At 60.8% G+C, this 16,398-nt stretch overlaps 1 protein-coding gene across 4 annotated transcripts; it reads left to right on the top strand.

Annotated features, from left to right (window-relative positions):
* The first annotated feature begins 1,013 nt into the window (after positions 1-1,013).
* Positions 1,014-15,094, top strand: CDC42EP5 (CDC42 effector protein 5). Of its 4 annotated transcripts, none has more exons than XM_075122467.1 (3): positions 1,014-1,104; positions 5,820-6,138; positions 12,471-15,094. In XM_075122467.1, exon 3 carries the CDS (start codon positions 12,471-12,473, stop codon positions 13,047-13,049), a length of 579 nt encoding a protein of 192 aa, XP_074978568.1. In that variant the 5' UTR covers positions 1,014-1,104; positions 5,820-6,138; the 3' UTR covers positions 13,050-15,094. The 4 variants fall into 4 exon arrangements, with proteins under 4 accessions (XP_074978568.1, XP_074978566.1, XP_074978567.1 ...); XM_075122465.1 differs by lacking the exon at positions 1,014-1,104 and adding an exon at positions 2,394-2,511; XM_075122466.1 differs by lacking the exon at positions 1,014-1,104 and adding an exon at positions 2,394-2,553.
* The last annotated feature ends 1,304 nt before the right edge of the window (positions 15,095-16,398 follow it).

Below are 16,398 nucleotides of genomic sequence, written 5' to 3'. Positions count from 1 at the left end.
CCAGGCGTCCTGGCGCCTCCCCCTGATCTAACCACTAGACCCCACTCCCCTCCCAGAGCCAGGGAGAGAACCCAGGCGTCCTGGCTCCCAGCCCCCACCCTGACCACTAACCCTGGAAGCCTAATGTAGTGAGGAGGGGGGTGGGTATCTCACCCACTTTATCTTAATTAACTAAACAATAACCCCACCCCGTCTGGGTCCCTCCCCCCAAGGTGTGACTGTCTGGGGGGGCGGGTCTGGCTGACACCTGGGTATTAAGGAGGGGGAGGGGCTGGGAGCGGCTGTGTATCTCGGTGATTCCTTATATGGGGGCAGTGAGACCCGAACCCCCGCTGGAGGAAGGGCGTCCCCCCCCCCCCCCCCTGTGCTGGAGCAGGACAGGCTGGTTGCGCTGGCAGCAGCAGTAGTAAGGCTGTTATCTGCGCTGACAGAGCTGGGCACCAGACCCCCCCCCCAGCCCGTCTCTGGTCCTTCCCTGGCTCGCAGGGGTTAATTACCAGCCCCCCCACCCCGTAAGATGCTGGCGGCAGGGAGCCGGGCGGACCCGGCGCCTCCCCCCTCTCCCGGCCCCGCTGCATTTCCTGCCGCGGGATCCAGAGCCGCTGCGATGGGAAAAGGAGAAATGTCCCCCCCGCTCCCCTCCCCCGCAAACACTAGACCCCGCCCAGCCGAGAACCCAGGAGTCCCGGCTCCCCGCCCTGCCGAGAACCCAGGAGTCCCGGCTCCCCGCCGCTCTCCCCACTAGACCCCGCCCAGCGAGAACCCAGGAGTCCCGGCTCCCCGCCCTGCCGAGAACCCAGGAGTCCCGGCTCCCCGCCGCTCTCCCCACTAGACCCCGCCCAGCGAGAACCCAGGAGTCCCGGCTCCCCGCCCTGCCGAGAACCCAGGAGTCCCGGCTCCCCGCCGCTCTCCCCACTAGACCCCGCCCAGCGAGAACCCAGGAGTCCCGGCTCCCCGCCGCTCTCCCCACTAGACCCCACTCCCCTGCCAGGGCTCGGGCTGTGGTCCCGCTGAGCGGCTGGACCGTGAGCCCTGTGGCCGGGGGGAGAGCCGGGGTCCGAGCCCCCGGAGCGGGGCCGCGACCGCTGAATGTTCGCCTGGAAGGTGCCGCAAGGACTCCGGCCCCTTCCGCGGGCGGCGGGGGTGGGGGAGGCCGGGTGGTGGGGGACCGGCTAGAGAGATCGGTCTTCCCCCCCCCCGCCCCCGCCTCCATCCCTATCCGCCCCCCCCAGCTATCTCCCTCCCCCCCAGCTATCTACCCCCCTCCGCCCCCGCCACCCCCTCCATTCCCATCCGCCCCACTCTAGCTACCTCCCTCCCCCCCAGCTATCTACCCCCCTCCGCCCCCGCCACCTCCTCTAGCTATCCCCCTCCATCTAATCTATCTATCCATCCCCCATCCGCCCCCTTCCCCCTCCAGCTATCTCCCTCCCCATCTATCCATCCACCCCCCTCTAGCTATCTCCCTCCCCCCCAGCTATTTACCCCCCTCCGCCCCCCATCCACCCCCTCTAGCTATCTACCCCCCTCCGCCCCCGCCACCCCCTCTAGCTATCTCCCTCCCCCATCTATCCATCCCCCCTCCGCCCCCTTCCCCCCTCCATCCCCCTCTAGCTATCTCCCTCCCCCCCCAGCTATCGACCCCCCTCCGCCCCCCCATCCCCATCCACCCCCTCTAGCTATCTACCCCCCTCCGCCCCCGCCACCCCCTCCATCCCCATTCACCCCCCCAGCTACCCCCCTCCACCCCCTCTAGCTATCCTCCTCCATCTAATCTATGTATCCCCCCTTCCGCCCTCCATCCCCATCCGCCCCCCAGCTATCTACCCCCATTCGCCCCCTCCACCCCCTCTAGCTATCCCCCTCCATCTAATCTATCTATCCATCCCCCATCGGCCCCCTTCCCCCCTCCATCCCCATCCACCCCCTCTCGCTATTTCCCTCCCCCCGCTCTAGCTATCCATCCCCATCCGCCCCCTCCACCCCCTCTATCTATCCCTCTCCATCTAATCTATCTATCTATCCCTATACACCCCCCCTTTCTTCCTCCCACTCCCCCTTTTCCCCCCCCCCCCGTGGCTCACACGGGGTCTGGAAGTTGTTACTGGCTGGGACGCCCCCCTGCCCCCCCCTTCAGGAAATTCCAGCTTGGGGCGGGGCGCGGGGGGGCACCCCCTGGTGTGGGATTCCCACCATTTCCTCCCACCTCCCCATCCTTCCCGTTCCTTCCTTCACACAACCTTTGCCCTGGAAAGGGGGGCGGTAATTCCCCCCGAACTTCTCACTTAAAAAAAACCAGCCTCGAGCCTCTGTCTCTTTAAGAAGAGTTGGAGAAGGGGGCGGGGCCTGGGAGAGGCCCCGCCCCTTTAACCCTTGACAGGAGAGAGGTTTTTTTTCTGAGCCAGGCGCCGACTTTCTCGCCCCTTGCGCTGCGGGACCCCAGCGGAGCGGAGCGGAGGGGGCCGCCCTGCCGGGCCAGCGCCCCACTGCGGATGCACGTTGCTGCTCGAGGTGGGGGGCAGTTGGGGTGGGGGAGCTGCCAAGGGGCTGACGGTAAGGGCAGCTGCGGTGTGGGCTCAGGATTGGGGGGAGCTGGAGGTCTGAGAGTGAGGGATCTGGGGTGGAGAGAGCTGGGGGGTCTGAGCGTGGGGAATCTGGGGTGGGGGACTGCTGGGGGGCTGAGGGTGGGGAGAACTGGGGGTCTGAGCTTGGGGGATCTGGGCTGGGGGGCTGCTGGGGGGCTGAGGGTGGGGAGAACTGGGGGTCTGAGTGTGGGGGATCTGGGCTGGGGGGCTGAGGGTGGGGAGAGCTGGGGGTCTGAGCGTGGGGGATCTGGGGTGGGGGGCTGCTGGGGGGCTGAGGGTGGGGAGAGCTGGGGGTCTGAGCATGGGGGATCTGGGGTGGGGACAGTTGGAGGGATCTGTGAAGTGAGGGGAAGGAGGGAGGCAACTGGGGAAGGATGGGGTTGGGGGCAGCTGGGAAGATCTGGGGATGGTGGTAGGAGGGGCAGCTGGGGGGGATCTAGTGAATGGGGGACAGCAGAGAGGGATCTGCGGGTGGGGGCAGGATTGGGGAAGCAGCTGGGGGTCTGAGGGTAGGGGGGATTGGCAGCTGGGGGCATCCTAGCTGCGGGGGCGGGAGTGGGGGATCTGAGAGGTGGGAGGCAGGAGTGGGGGATCTGGGGGGTGGGGCACAGCTGTGGGGAAGGGGAAAGATTTCTTCAGCTCACTGGGGCAGGAGGTGAAAACTTGGGTGGAAAGAGAGAGGAGACATTGGGGAAGATTTGGTGGGCGGGGGGGAGGGCGCACTGGGGACACACACACGCATGTGTGGGGTGAGGGCACACGTGTGGGGTGGGGGAAGGGATGCAGGAGCCCCATCCCAGACTCAGCTGCCCCGGCCCTGCCATGGAGGGCACACATGTGTGGGGTGGGGGAAGGGATGCAGGAGCCCCATCCCAGACTCAGCTGCCCCGGCCCTGCCATGGTCTAGGCGGGGCCCCTGTTGGGTCCCCACCCTGCCCTGGGTCACACGGTCCCGGGCATGTTCTAAGCATGTTCGAAACCTGCCCATCTCGCCGTGAGATGCCAGGCAGGCGCCCGCTGTTGTCACGCAGGTGTGGGCGGGAGCTGGTTTATTATTTGATAACAGTAGCCCAGTCATGCGGGTATTAGCTGCCGGCTTTCTAGTGGTCTGGCCCTGTCATTTATGGGCTGCTTTCGGATTTGCTTTCCTCCTTCGCCAGGTCCTTTCCTTTCTTCTCTCGCTATTCATTTGCGATAGCTTTTCGTGGCCACAGAATATGGTCGCTCTTTTGCTATATACTTCATTTGCGAACTTGCTGTATGATGTGTTTGCTATGCTGTAATCCAGCCAATGCGTCCGAGGAAGTGAGCTGGAGCTTGGGGAAAGCTGATGCTCAAATAAATTGGTTGGGCTCTAAGGTGCCACAAGTCCCCTGTTCTTTTTGCGGATACAGACTAACACGGCGGCTCCTCTGAAACCAATCTAGCCAATGAGTCTTAGAGCCAAGAAATCAGACCGCAAGCTAGCCCATACCTAGCGAATCGGCTAGTCGATTATACAGCAAAACCGTCGTTCAGCAAATATCGAGCGATCTAGGAAATAAGGAACATGTTAATTATTTGTTATGATTATTAACGTATTATTATTAGCAAAAGAGCAACGAAGTAACAGATTCTGTCGCAAACTGGCAAATGAGTTGTTTGTTTGCTGCTTTGCTGTATAACTTATTTATTTGCTCCATGAGCTATTTGCTAAGTGGCTGCTTTCCTATATAACTTTCCTGCTAATTTCCTGTTTACGTGCTAGCTTGCCATTGTTGGCTTTGCCGTGAAACTTCTGACTTCTTTCCTAGTTTGCTTTATAACTTACTTGCCATCAGACTCGTTTGCTGTTTGGCTGTGCGAGTGATTTGTGATTTTACTGTTTTTTCGGCTGGCTTTGGTCTGGTTTTAGGATGATTCCTCGTGTCCCAGTTCCGCTTAGCGACCCAAACCAAGACTCCCGTCGCACCGGGCCGCTGCTCAGACCCTGACCACAAGCGGGGGCCTTCCTTGTGCTGGGGGCGTCATAGGCCCCTGCCCGTCATGCAGCGGGCATGATGTGCTTACAATTAAGCTAGGCAGCAATTTGCTTTGCTTTATCTGAGCAACCTTGATTCTGTCCCTTGACTGGTTACTGACGCTGTAACTGGGTCTCCGAGTTAATTTGATCCCGACTCTTTTATTTTATCCCTTGGAGCGGGCAGCTGGTGACGGTGTTTCTTCGCCAGCCGCTGGCGGCGTTAACCCTCGAGGAACTTCACATGCGCCCGCTGCCGCGGCTGACTCTGCTCCGTCCAGCCCTCCCCTGGGCCTGTGCCAACTGCCCTGTGCCTTCCCCATTCCCGTCCTGGGGACTTCTGTCAGTTTCTGCATTTCCTGGTCCTTGTGGAGCGGGGTCAAACATTATCTATCTATTTATCTATCCATCCCCATCAACCCCCCTCTGTCTATCCATTCCTGTCCACCCCCTCTATCTATCCATCTATCTATCCATCCATCTATCCATCCCCATCAACCCCCTCTATCTATCCATTCATCCATCTATCTATCCTCATCAACCCCCTCTATCTATCCACATATTTTTAAATAAGTGCCGTAACTTAAAGTCGTTTTCAGATCAGTCGGGAATAATTACTTTTAAATTATCTAAATCTATTTCCTCCATCCCCACACATACAACCCCTATCCATCCATCCACCCCCCCCGTCCATCCCCATCCACACCCCTCTATCTCTCCATACACCCCCCCCCCCGCAGCTGTCTATCCCCCTACACACTGCTCCCTCCCTCCCTCCCCTGATCCATCCATCCCGCCCCGCTAGGAACCGCTCGCTCTGCCATCCCCGTATTATAAAATAGATCCCACCGCTTGCCTTCCCCTCCGCACACCGCTGGGCGCGGCTTCGTTTTTCAATAGACCCCACCGTCAAGTTCTGTGCCTAGCCCCCTAGCTGCTCGCCGGCCCTGTCTGCAAACAGAGCCGGCCTGAGCCGATCGGCACTCGCACCTCCTGGAAGTTCAGGAATGCAATGAACTTTATAAATTGGCCTGTGCAGGTTTCTCTCCCCCCCTCCCCCCCCCCCCCCCGTCCCATGGGATACTATTTGCTTTGACTTCTGGATCTCGACTTTCCCGGCAAAGCCCGCGGCCTGGGGTCTGAAGCGGAGGCGGGCGCTGTGTGTACATTTGGACGAGCGGCGTGGGTAGGTTTTCCTCCCCCAGCTTATTTATGCCTCTCGTTTTTGGAGCCAGGTGAATAAAGATCCAGCCGCCACCGCCCCAGAGGGAGGAGAGAAACCCCGAGTGGACGAGAAAAAAGGGCGAAGGACGCCGGGGAGCAAATGAAAGACCGCCACTCGCCGGCCACCCCCGAGAGTTTTGGCGCGTTTGCATCGGGGTGCGGAGAAATGACCGGATAGAGAGCGAAACCCCGGACCCACACGGGCTTGGGTGGCGGTGGAATTGGCCTCGGGAAAGCGAGCTCCATTTCTGGATTACAAAACAGGAAGACGGAGACTCTGGCTTGCTCTGTGCGTGACTCATTGATCTCCGGACTTGGGATTCGTACAGGGTGAGTAAAGGAATTTTTTTTCCGGGTTCTTTTCGGCGGCCTCAGAGGGGATCCGGCTCCATGACGGCGGAGGGGATAGCGGATGCTTTGAGATCACCGAGCCAGTGGGTCGAGGTAAAGGAAGAGCCGCCGTGCGGGAAATTTGGGCGTGTGGGGTTGGGGCAAACGGGAGGCAGGATTCCTGGGTTCTGTGTCAGGGAGGGGAGTGGAAGCTGGTGGTTAGAGCACGTGAGGGAAGACTGGGAGCCAGGACTCCTGGGTTCTCTCCCTGGTTCTGGGAGGGGAGTGGGGTCTAGTGGTTAGAGCAGGGGGGGCAGGGAGCCAGGACACCTGGGTTCTATCCCTGGCTTTGGGGCAGGGGGTATAGTGGATTAGAGCAGGGCGGCTGGGAGCTAGAACTCCTGGGTTCCTTGGCTCTGGGAGGGGAGTGGGGTCTAGTGGGTTAGAGCAGTGGGGTCGGGGAGCCAGGACTCCTGGGTTCTTTCCCTGGATCTGGGAGGGGAGTGGGGTCTAGCAGGTTAGAGCTGGGGTGGGGTACTGGGAGCCAGGATGCCTGGGTTCTCTCCCTGGCTCGGGGAGGGGGATCCAATGGGTTAGAGCAGGAGGGACTGGGAGCCAGGGTTCTCTCCACAGCCCTGGACTGGGAGTGGGTTCTGTGGATGTGCTATAATCCTATATGTCTTGCCCAACCCCAGGGAGGGCTCATCCCTCCAATCTGCAGGGGGTTGGATAAGATTAGAGGCAGGCCAGGAGACCTGACCATTGTTTGGATTTTAAGGCCAGGGTGGGGGTGGGAGCTTTAAGCAAACAGCCCTCGCTAGCAGGGGCTCCAACCCTGAGACAAGGTGCTACTGGTACCAGCCCAAAACAAGGAGAAGGGGGCCTTACACCTCTTGGTCCCGGACAGAGTCATTGGGAGACTGGGGTAAAACCCAGGAGTCCTGGCTCCCACCCCACCCCCGCCACTCTGACCACTAGACCCCACTCCCCTCCCAGAGCCAGGGATAGAACCCAGGAGTCCTGGCTCCCAGCCCCTGCCTTCATGTCAGTAGACCACACTCCATCCGATAGACTTTCTCTGATGGAAACATGAAAATCCCATGGGAGAAGCTATAATCTTATTGCTAAGGGGCCAGATGGTGGGTGATTCAGAACTCCTGGGTCCCATCCCCAGCTCTGGGAGGGGAGTGGGGTCTAGTGGTTGGAGCGGGGGCAGGGAGCTGGGAGCCAGGACTCCTGGGTTCCATCCCTGGCTGTGGGAGGGGAGTGGGGTCTAGTGGTCAGAGTGGCAGGGGCGGGCTGGGAGCTAGGACACCTGGGTTCTATTCTAGTTGGCCTCTCCTGGTTCTCTTCCTTCCTCTCTAATTGCTCCTTCAGTGTTTCCTTTGGAGGATCCTCCCACTGGCCCCCTCCAGTTTTTGGGGGCAGGTTCCCCAAGACTCCGTCCTCGGTCGCCTCTCATCTCCCTCATCTCTAGGCCAGCTCATCCACAGCCCAGTGGCCTCTTCTGCACTCTCCTAGATCCCACGGCCAGACAGGGCCCGTTGCGAGCGGCTCGCAGAGTGCCGGGAGAACCCAGCCCATGGCGCTGCCCTGAATTCAGTCCTGGCTGATCCAGGTCAGGTCTTTGAGAGGCTGGAGGAGAATCCACCGCGTCTCTTGGTTAATTATCCCGACAGTTAAGTCCCCTCAGCGTGGAAAAACTTCTGCCGTGTTCCCAGGCTGGGTTTGTCTCGCTTCAGCTTCCAGGCATGGGGTCAGGTCTGATCTCCCTCTGCTCCACCAAGGAGCCCGTTAGTAAATATTCGTCCCCCACGTCGGTACCGATAGCCCGGGATCAAGTCCCCCCTGGACCTTCTCTCTGCTCAGCTAAACTGGTGGAGCTTCTGGCGTCTCTCACGCCCAGGCAGGTTTTGTAACCCTCCAATCGTCTGCGTGACTCTTCTCTGACCCGTCTCCAATTGATCGACGTCCTCCTTGAATTGGGGGCCCCGCAACGGGTCCCGACAGCGTCGCCCCGGGGCCAGATCCAGAGGTGAAATCCCCTCTCTGCTCGCACTCGAGGTGCCCCTGGGGACACAGCCCGGGATCCCATTAGCCCCTTCGGTGTCGGGTCTCCCGCAGAGCTGTCTCCGTCCGTCCCCGCCTCGTCTCCTCGTGGATGTCCAGCCGTCAGCTCCTGCTGAGTTCCTAATCTTCCCCCCACCTCCCCCAGTCCACCACCCTTCCTCCTCTCTGTGGCTGCAACCATGACCCGTCTGGCCTGGCCCGTAACGTGGGTGTCGCTCGGGCCTCTCTCTCAGTCTGCGGGCCGAAACCTCGCCGAGCTGTTCGGCCCGCGTCCTGAGGCCTGGCCCGGGCGGCTAGCGGCCAGAGGGCTAAGCAGAACCAACGGCTGGGAGTTGAAGCTCAACAATTCCCGATGGGAAACGAGGGGCCGATTTTTTTTTTTTTTTTTTAAGGGGGAGGAAAATGACCCGTTGGGGCAACTTCCCAAGGGTTCGGCTCTACAGTGAACAAGCATCCGCTCAGGGCCCTTCGATGTGTGACACAAGAGGTCAGAGCAGATGATCGCAGAGAGAACCCAGGAGTCCTGGTTCCCAGCCTCCCCTTCTAACCCACCAGACCCACTTCCCCTCCCAGAGCTGGGGCTAGAACCCAGGAGTCCTGGCTCCCTGCCCCCCCCCCCGCTCTAACCATTAGAGCGGGGTGGGCAAACTTTTTGGCCCAAGGGCCACATCTGGGTATAGCAATTGTATGGTGGGCCATGAATGCTCACGACATTGGGGTTGGGGTGTGGGAGGGGGTGAGGGCTCCAGGGTAGGGCCAGAAATGCAGAGTTCAGGGTGCGGGAGGGGGCTCTGCGCTGAGGCGGAGGGCAGGGGAGGGCTCCAGCTGGGGGGTGCAGGCTCTGGGGTGGGGCTGGGGACGAGGGGTTTTGGGTGCAGCAGGGCGCTCCGGGCTGGGACAGAGGGCTTCAGAGGGCAGGAGGGGGATCAGGGCTGGGGCAGGGGTTTGGGGCACGGGAGGGTGGCTCAGGGATGCAGGCTCCAGGCGGTGCTTATCTCAAGTGGCTCCTGGAAGCTGTGGCATGTCCCCCCTTTGGCTCTTACGTGGAGGCGTGGCCAGGTGGTCTGCACGCTGCCCTGGCCGCAGGCTCTGCCCCTGCAGCTCCCATTGGCCGTGGTTTCCGGCGAATGGGAGCTGCAGGGGCGGCGCTTAGGGTGGGGGCATCAGGCAGAGTGGAGCCCCCTGGCTGCCCCTAAGCATAGGAGCCGGAGGAGGGACGTGCCGCAGCTTCCAGGAGCCGCTAGGAGCAGCCCCCAACCCCACTCCCCAGCAGGAGCTCGAGGGCTGGATTAAAACGACTGGCGGGCCAGATCTAAACCGTCGTTTGTCCACCCCTGCCTTAGACCCACGGGCTGGACATCTCTAGGCCAAGGCCCTTCTCATCCATCCGCACACAAACTCTCCGCCTCTCGCACCCCGATTCTTGCATCTTCCTTCGCCCGGGCTGTGCCTCGCGCCAGCTGGGACTCGTTCCAGCAGCGTTCCCCGAGCCTGTTGCTTTGGTCCCATCGTCCCCTCTCTGCGTCCCGCTGCTGGCTTCCCCTTCTCCATGGTGTCCGCCCACCTGATCCTCTCCCCATCCCTCTCTGAGGGGCCTGGGGTCCCTGTTGCTGTTGCCTGCTGGGTAATGGGCAAGCTGCCCCTGGGTGCTCCCCGGCTGCCCCACACCCTGGGGAGATGCTCCCCGTAAACACCCCTGGAGCCGCAGCTGTCAGGTCTCTCCTGGGTCCTGGCGCTGAGCGCCCTGCCCGTCACACTGGCTGATGGGGCCTCGCCATGTGCACCCACCCCTGTTCTTCTGTCCGTCCAGCGCCTCCTTGGGGCAGGGATGGGCTCTTTGTTCTGGGTCTGTGCAGTGCCCGGCGCCCAGGAGGCTACCGTAATACACCTAAAAGCAGTTAAATGTACAGCACCTGGCGCCCCAGGGGCTACCGTAATACACCTAATCGCAATAAAATGTACAGCATCTGGTGCTTGGGGGCTACCGTAATGCACCTAATAGCAATGAAATGTACGGCGTCTGGGGCACAGTTGGGGCACCCAGGGGCTACTGTAATGCACCTAATAGCAATGAAATTATGGTAGCCCCAAGGCACTGCCCCCTGTCGCATAGCTGGTGGGGCGAGAGGGGGGCAGTGCCTTGGGGCTACCACGATACCCCTAATAGCAATAAAAGGTACAGGGCCTGGCACCGTGGGGCCATGCCGGGGGGGGGCTCTGGTGCGACTATCATTCGCCTAATGAACAACACACGGCACCTTGCACAATGAGGTCACGGTTGAGAGCTGGGGCTCCCAGGCGCTACCGTAATACACCTAGTAACGTTCCATACCCAGTACTGCGGGGGCCAGGCTCATGACTGGGCTGCTAGGCACTGTCGTGGGGGGGGGGAATGGGGGGCATTGAAGGGAATCTCTGAGCTAGAGGTGGCTCTGGGAGGGGAGCGGTGGGCGGGGGCTGGGGGGGGCAGCTGGGAGCCAGGACTCCTGGGTTCACTCCCTTGCTCTTGGAGGGGTCTGGGGTTAGAGTGGAGGAGGGGGGCTGGGAGCCAGGACTCCTGGGTTCTGTCCCGTGCCTCCCAGCCCTGCTGACTCGGCTCCCAGGGACTGGTTGTACCTCTTGTTCCCGCTTGTTGGGGATGGGGCTGGACCCAAACCTGCCCTGCCCCCGCCAGCAGAATCATTGTTCCCCAGAAGCCTGAATCGACCCTACCCATTAGATCCCCTCCCAGCTGCTGCCTGCTGGGATCCCACTGCCAGCATGACTCACCCACAGCCAGGGAGAGAACCCAGGAGTCCTGGCTCCCAACACACCCCACTCCCTGCTGTAACCAGTAGACCCCACTCCCCTTCCACAGCCAGGGAGAGAACCCAGGAGTCCTGGCTCCCAGCCCCCTCCTGCTCCAACCCACTAGACCCCACTCCCCTTCCACAGCCAGGGAGAGAACCCAGGTGTCCTGGCTCCCAGCCCCCTTGTTTGTTGTGGCACCGGGCTCAGCCTGGATCCGGGTCCCCTGGCAGCGGGGCGGAGCAGGAATCTGGTCAGACAGGTTCCCCACCCCACTCCTTTCCCCAGGGGAGCGGCTTGGGGGTGGGGTAGGGGGTGGTGGCTCATGGGAACCAGGTGGGGTGGGGGTTCCCTGCTCCTCGCCCCTCGCCCCCGCTCACTGTATCCCCATCCAGAAAGGCCCCTTCTAGCCCCTCTTTTCCCTAGTCACTGCCTCCTTCCCCCTTTTCCTTCTCTTCTCTCTCTCTCACTCACACCTTCATCTCTCTTTCCTTCCCCCCATTACACCCCCCCCCCAGTCCCAGACAGATAGAGGGGTCTCCCTGTCCATTCATGGGGGTGGGGAACCCCAGCCCAGCTGCTCTGGATTCCAGCTGTTGTTCTGATAGAGGGGGCTGCTTTGTCCATCCAGTGCCCCCCCTCTGTGCCACCCTGTACCCCTCCTTGTCCAGCCACTCCCCCCATCTGATCTGCCCCATCCCTGGCCCTCTCCTGCCACCCCCTACATCAGAGCAACCCGCAACCTGTCCAGCTGCCTCCCCCCAATCCCCTGCCCCCCCCAGCTGTCCCTGCCCACAGTTGGAACCCCCCATCGCCTGCTCGACCTGGGCTCAATGTGAGCTCCCCCTGCCAGCTCTGATCTGGAACAAAGCCAGGGTTCCCAGCTGGCTGGAGGGAGAACAGCCAGAGGAAACTGACTTCACTTCCCCCGGACAGGAAATATCTCCTCCCCCCACAGTCCCAGCTGTCCAGCCCTCGATCCCGGCCCTCTCAATCCCCACTGGCCTGGGCTAGAGCCGCATCCTCCCTGCCATTCCTCCCAGGGCCGGGGAGAGAACCCAGGAGTCCTGGCTCCCAGCCTCCTTCTGCTCTAACCCACTAGGTCCCACTCCCCTCCCAGGGCCGGGGAGAGAACCCAGGAGTCCTGCCTTCCACCCCCTCTGAAATAATCCCATGTCATAGGTTGGGGGATATTTTGCCTGGGATCAACACCCTTAGTGGGAGACCCCTATTTATCCTAAGATATGGGGGTGCAGGAGAGAAACCCTTTTATTGTCACCCATTCCCAGCCCCCCTGAGACATCCAGTCCCTGCCCTGGGGCCGGATGGGAGCCAGCGCCCCCTAGAGGGGAATGGCCCCGTGCCCCATTTCTCACCCCCTTTGAGACAGCCAGTCCTGGATTGGAGCTGGTGCCCCCTAGAGGTGCGGGATCCTGTCTCCCTGACCCCCATGTCTCTTTCTCTGTGTCCCCCAGATGCCGATTCTGAAGCAGTCCCCCATCTCCCAGTCGAAGAAGAGGCCCCGCATCGGCCGGGACATGATCAGCGCCCCGCTGGGGGATTTCCGGCACACCATGCACGTCGGTCGGGGCGGGGACGCCTTCGGGGACACCTCCTTTCTCAGCAACCACGGGGGCCCCAAGGCCAACGGGCTGCCCCCCACCACCGAGGCCTTGGCACCGGCTCAGTCCCCCAGCCGTCTCTCGGGGTCCTCCGGCAGCCCGGCTGATTTGGGGGGTGGCCCTGGTGCCCCGGATTTGCACCCCGCTGGCTGGGAGGGGGAACTGCAACATGCCGAGTCCCTCTTCTCCTTCGAGTTGGATCTGGGGCCGTCCATTCTGGACGAGGTGTTGGGGGTCATGGACAAGTGCGGGGAGCAGCCCCGGAGCGAGGACGTAAGGGCAGAGAGGCCGGTGGGGGGACAGGGGCTGGGCCATGGGGCGGCTCCCCAGGTAGGGGAGGAGGAAGAGGAGGAAGAAGAAAAGGAGGAGGAGGAAGGCTCCGGGCATGGATACACATTTGATGATGAGCTGGATGATGAGATTGGGCTATAGGAGAGGAGGCTCAGCTCCCTTCCATTCCCCCCATTCCCTCCACCCATCCATCTTTCTGGTCCCGCATCCCTTCATCCACGCCCCCCCTGCTTCAGCAATCCCCCTCTTCCCTTGCATGTGTTTTCTTGTTCTTTCCTTCTTCCTCACCCTTCTTTCATGCTCTTCCCCCTTCTCTTTCTTTTGCTCCTGCTCTCTTTCCCTTCCCCTCTTCCACCATTTCTTCCTTTCATTCTTTTCTTTTGTTCACTTATTCTTACCCCCCAGCTGGCCCCCTCCCCATGGCAGTACCGGTTCTCCGAGGATGGTGATCCTACCATCAATGGAAAGCCCAATGTGTTTGATCCTAATTTTCACCTCCTTGTCTGTATGGATTTCTGGAATCCTAATCCACCCACCCATCCGTTGACTGGTCAACTCATCAATACGTCTATCTATTAATGAGCCCCTCAATCAATCCACCAACCCACCTGTCAATCCATTTGTCAGTCAACCTGTCAATTGATCAACAATCAATCTACCACCAAAAAACAATCGGCCCATTGGCTGACAAAATGAGCTATCAACAGTCCGCCCCCCGCGTCCCCCGGCCCAACTCATCAATTGGCCAATGGACCCATCAACCATCAATCCACCAATTGACCTGCCAACTAAGTTTTGTACCAACTAATTGACCCATGGAACAGTCAACAATCAACCAAGCAACCCTTCAACCCATCAGCGGACTAGTCACGAATCAATCTGCCAATCGACCAGTCAACCGACCAGTGGAACAGTCAACAATCAACCAAACGATTGGTCCGTGGAATGGTCAACGATCAACCAATCGAATAGCCAACCCATCAATGGAATAGTCAAGAATCTTGCCACCAATCAACCACTCAACCAACCAGTGGAACAATCAATTAACCAATTGACCAACCAATCAATCCACCAATCATCTCAGCAATTGACCAAATAACCCACCAGTCAGTCAGCGTCCCCCATCCTCTCCCTCATTCCCCTGTCCCAATGGGAGAAGGAACTTCTGAACTGAAAGGAGAGACACTTTGATGTTGGTTTTATGTGTATCCATCTCACACCCCATCTGGACTTCGGGCTCACAAGAGGTGGACTTGGACAAGAGCAGGGGCACTGGGATGGATGGGGGGCATGGATCAGCCATGAGAAAAGTGATTTGGGTAACACTGTGAAAATGACCTGAGTTCCCTCCTCCCTCACCCCCTATTTCATGCCTGGGGCTCCCCACCACATGGAAGGAAAGTTACTTGAGACATTAATGGATTATATTCACCAGGGTTGGAGGGCCTAGGGTCTCATGGGTTAGAGCAGAGGGGGCTGGGAGCCAGGACTCCTGGGTTCTCTCCCTGGCTCTGGAGGAGGGGAGTGGGGTCTAGGGGTGAGGGCAGTGGGGGCTGGGAGCCAGAACTCCTGGGTTCTATCCCCAGCTCTGTCATTGATCCCCTGTGTGTCACCAGGCAAGTCCATGGGTCAGTCCGTGCCTCAGTTTCCCCCTCTAAAGTGGAGCTCATGGTGTTGCCCCAAGGAGGAGGTGTGGGGAGGGAGGGCTTGGGTTTCTCTGATGAAAGCTGCTACCTGGGTCCTAGGGATGAGCCGCCTCCCAGCCACTGAGTGGGGCGGGGGGGCAAGGCTGTAGGCTGAGCTGAGCTCCATCCGGAGCCACCCCCAGACTGCCACGGGGGGCAAGGCCATGGTCTGATCTTATGCTAATTCCTGGGTCTCCTCACCCCAGTCCTTCGGTGTGTCCGCTGCGAGCCCCAGGCCTGGCACGCTGCTTTTAACGCCTGTCCCCGGCCCTCCGTGTCTCTGCCCGCCCCCCATGTTAAATAGCAGGATGGATCTCTGCGTATATTTTTTTATATCTCTGTATATTGCCCCCCCCCCCCGCCCGCGGTGTATAAATGTCCATTCCCCTCCCCCAGCCCTGCCTCGAGTTCACTCTCAAGCCAATCTTTCTGGGGAGAGAGAAATGTTTGTTTCTTACCATTAAAGCGCGACCTTCGGTCCGGAGCTGGACCTGTTTTTGAGCCTCTTTGCCCCTGGAATCCATTCCACAGCGCCCCCCCCAGTCCTCCCCCCCAGCCCCACAATCTGGGTAACCTGCTGTCTGGAGCCAGGAGGGGACACAGTGGGGTCAGTCCTGGCCACACAGGGAGTGGGAAGAAAATATTCTCAGAGCTGTGGGGCGCACGGGTGAGAGCCAGGACTCCTGGGTTCCATCCGTGGCTCTGGGAGGGGAGTGGGGGCTGGTGGGTTAGAACAGGGGGGACTGGGAGCCAGGACTCCTGGGTTCTCTCCCCAGCTCTGTGGGGGCTGGTGGGTTAGAGCAGGGGGGCTGGGAGCCAGGACTCCTGGGTTCTCTCCCCAGCTCTGTGGGGGCTGGTGGGTTAGAGCAGGGGGGCTGGGAGCCAGGACTCCTGGGTTCTCTCTCCAGCTCTTTCACTATCTCACCCCCCTGCCCTTAGACCGTTGGCTTCCCTACCTTTCTAGCTAGGGATCCCCAGTGCGCCACCCTCGCCGGAGCCAGGCGGACAAGAGACGTCTGTCCAGCTCGCTTGGCTTGGGTCTGTCTTTTCCTCCTGAGACACCCCACAGGCCTGCTTCTACCTGATCCTTCCCCCCTGCCCCACCCCAGCTCCCCTCTGTCCATGCCCCCCCCACATGCGCTCCCTCTTACCCTGCGCTACCCTGGCATTGTCCGCTGCCCACCGCCCCAGACCAGCGGAGAATTAGGGTCCTGTTTCCCTGTCGCCCCCCCCCACCCCCCCGGGCCCAAGGGTAAATCCTCCCGCAGGGGGCTCAGGCCTGTCAGCCCACCAGGATTCAGAAGCCAGGACTTCACCATTAACGCCCCCCTGCCCCAAAACCTTGTCCAGCCTCCCCCCCTATTTCCCTCCCCCCCCCCCCCCCCCCCGGCTGGGTTAGCATCCCCCAATGGTGCCCCGGGCTCCCAGTCATGCTCTGTGAATTTTCTGGCACCGGGCGATTTCCACTGTAAACAGATCTGGGGCCGGGGCTGTGGGTGGGGTGACATTGTCCAGGAGGCCTGGTCTGCCCTGCCAGGAACAGGGAGCTAAGTGCCCAAATGAAACAGAGCAGCTGGGAGCCTGATGCAACATCAGCATGGCTGGCTCGGGTGGGGATGGGGAATGAGGCACAGGGCATTTCCCTGGGGGAGGGGGAGCCAGGCCTCCTGGGTTCTCTCCCTGGCTCCGGGAGGGGAGTGGGGTCTGGTGGTGAGAGCAGGGAGGGGGCTGAGCGCCAGGACTCCTGGGTTCTCTCCCTGGCTCTGGGAGGGGAGTGGGGTCTGGTGGTGAGAGCAGGGAGGGGG

The sequence above is a fragment of the Caretta caretta genome, chromosome 23 (genome assembly GCF_965140235.1).
Source record: "Caretta caretta isolate rCarCar2 chromosome 23, rCarCar1.hap1, whole genome shotgun sequence".
NCBI classification, from domain to species: Eukaryota; Metazoa; Chordata; order Testudines; family Cheloniidae; genus Caretta; species Caretta caretta.
This window is presented reverse-complemented; position numbering and strand designations above follow the sequence as displayed.

What these genes read in the sequence shown, in the direction of transcription:
- CDC42EP5 (XM_048832517.2), top strand. Translation starts at nt 6,199, where the DNA reads ATGACGGCGGAGGGGATAGCGGATGCTTTGAGATCACCGAGCCAGTGG. An exon ending in CACCGAGCCAGTGGGTCGAG is followed by an intron (nt 6,253 to 12,470) that starts GTAAAGGAAGAG and finishes TGTGTCCCCCAG; the next exon opens with ATGCCGATTCTGAAGCAGTC.